At 47.5% G+C, this 1,494-nt stretch overlaps 1 protein-coding gene across 2 annotated transcripts in view; it reads right to left on the reverse strand.

The window, feature by feature from the left end:
- Positions 1-141: 141 nt before the first annotated feature.
- The window catches only part of PRDM14 (PR domain containing 14), a 31,293-nt gene continuing 29,940 nt past the window's right edge, over positions 142-1,494 (reverse strand). Inside the window, exon 8 of one of the 2 annotated variants that reach the window (XM_011940927.1) lies at positions 142-1,218. In XM_011940927.1, coding sequence (XP_011796317.1) covers positions 991-1,218 — 228 coding nt within the window. In that variant the 3' untranslated portion in view covers positions 142-990. The remainder of the gene's footprint in view (positions 1,219-1,494) is intronic. The other variant, XM_011940926.1, reaches the window with a different exon arrangement.

The raw sequence follows: 1,494 nt of genomic DNA on the forward strand, positions 1-1,494 counted from the left end.
CTGGGACTACAGGTGTGTGCCACCACACCTGGCTTTAAATTAGTATTTATTTATTTATTTAGTGGGGTTTCTGTTTGTTTTTGTTTCTGCCAAGTGCACCGTATGATAAGTGAATTTTTAGAGAATTTGTTCTAGGCGTGATGCAGTGGCTCACACTATAATCCCACCACTTTGGGAGGCCGAAGTGAGAAGATCAGTTGATCCCAGGAGTCTGAGACCAGCCTGGGTAACATGTTGGGACCTGCCTCTCTGTCTCTTTATATATATAAAAGAATCTTTTCTGTAAAGAAATATAACACGTGATATCCACATAGTATAATTGAAGGCCCAAGGCAAATAGTAGAGAAAAATCTACCTTTCTCTTGGCTCATTGCAACCTCCGCCTCTGGGTTCAAGCAATTTCCCTCCCAAGTAGCTGGTATTACAGGCATGTGCCACCACACCAGGCTAATTTGTGTATTTTCAGTAGAGACGGGGTTTCACCATGTTGGCCAGGCTGGTCTTGAACTGTTGATCTCAGGTCATCTGCCCATCTGGGCCTCCCAAAGTGCTGGGATTACAGGCGCGAGCCACCTGGCCAACTGCAGGGACTTCTATAACCCATAAAAGGAAATAGAGAGAATCTGAAACCTTTGTTTTTACATTGTCTCCACACTCTGAGGGCTAGTCGTTTTTGGGTTTTTGTTTGTTTGTTTGTTTGTTTGAGTCAGGGTCTGGTTCTGTCACCTAGGCTGAAAAGCAGTGGGGCGATCTCAGCTCACAGCAACCTCCGTCTCCTGTGCTCAAACCATCCTCCCACCTCAACCTCCTGAGTAGTTGGGACCACAGGCATGTGCCACCACCCCCGGCTAATTTTTGTATTTTTTTGGTGGAGACGGGGTTTCACCATGTTGCCCAGGCTGGTCTCGAATTCCTGGACTTGAGAGATCCACCCGCTTCAGCCTCCCAAAGTGCTGGGATTACAGGCATGAGTCATTGTGCCTGGCAGGGCTAGTAGTTTTCATGAAACTTCATGTGGGAGTAGAATGTTTCTTGATCTGAGAAGATTTTCCCACAGATGCTGCATGAGCAGCCCTCATCCTCCTTGTGTGAACGCCGGACATGGCTGTCATGGGCAGCATGGGATGCAAAAGATTTACCACAGTACTTGCATTTGAAGGGCTTCTCCCCAGAGTGCTGCCTGATGTGTGTGCGGAGTATGCTGGAGGCAGTGAACCTCTGCAGAGAACAGAAACACAGAGTATAAGAAAAAGTCAACTTCCATGAGCTGGACAACAATTAAACTAAGGCGTTAATTTCACTGTTGCTCATCCTTACAGACAAACCTTGAGTTTTTTTTTTTTTCTTTTTCTTTTTTTGGAGACGGAGTCTAGCTCTGTCGCCCAGGCTGGAGTGCATTGGAGACGGAGTCTAGCTCTGTCGCCCAGGCTGGAGTGCAGTGGCGCCATCTCGGCTCACTGCAAGCTCCGCCTCCCGGGTTTACGCCATTCTCCT

The sequence above is a fragment of the Colobus angolensis genome, unplaced genomic scaffold, assembly GCF_000951035.1.
Source record: "Colobus angolensis palliatus isolate OR3802 unplaced genomic scaffold, Cang.pa_1.0 Scaffold194, whole genome shotgun sequence".
In the NCBI taxonomy this organism is placed as follows: domain Eukaryota; kingdom Metazoa; phylum Chordata; class Mammalia; order Primates; family Cercopithecidae; genus Colobus; species Colobus angolensis.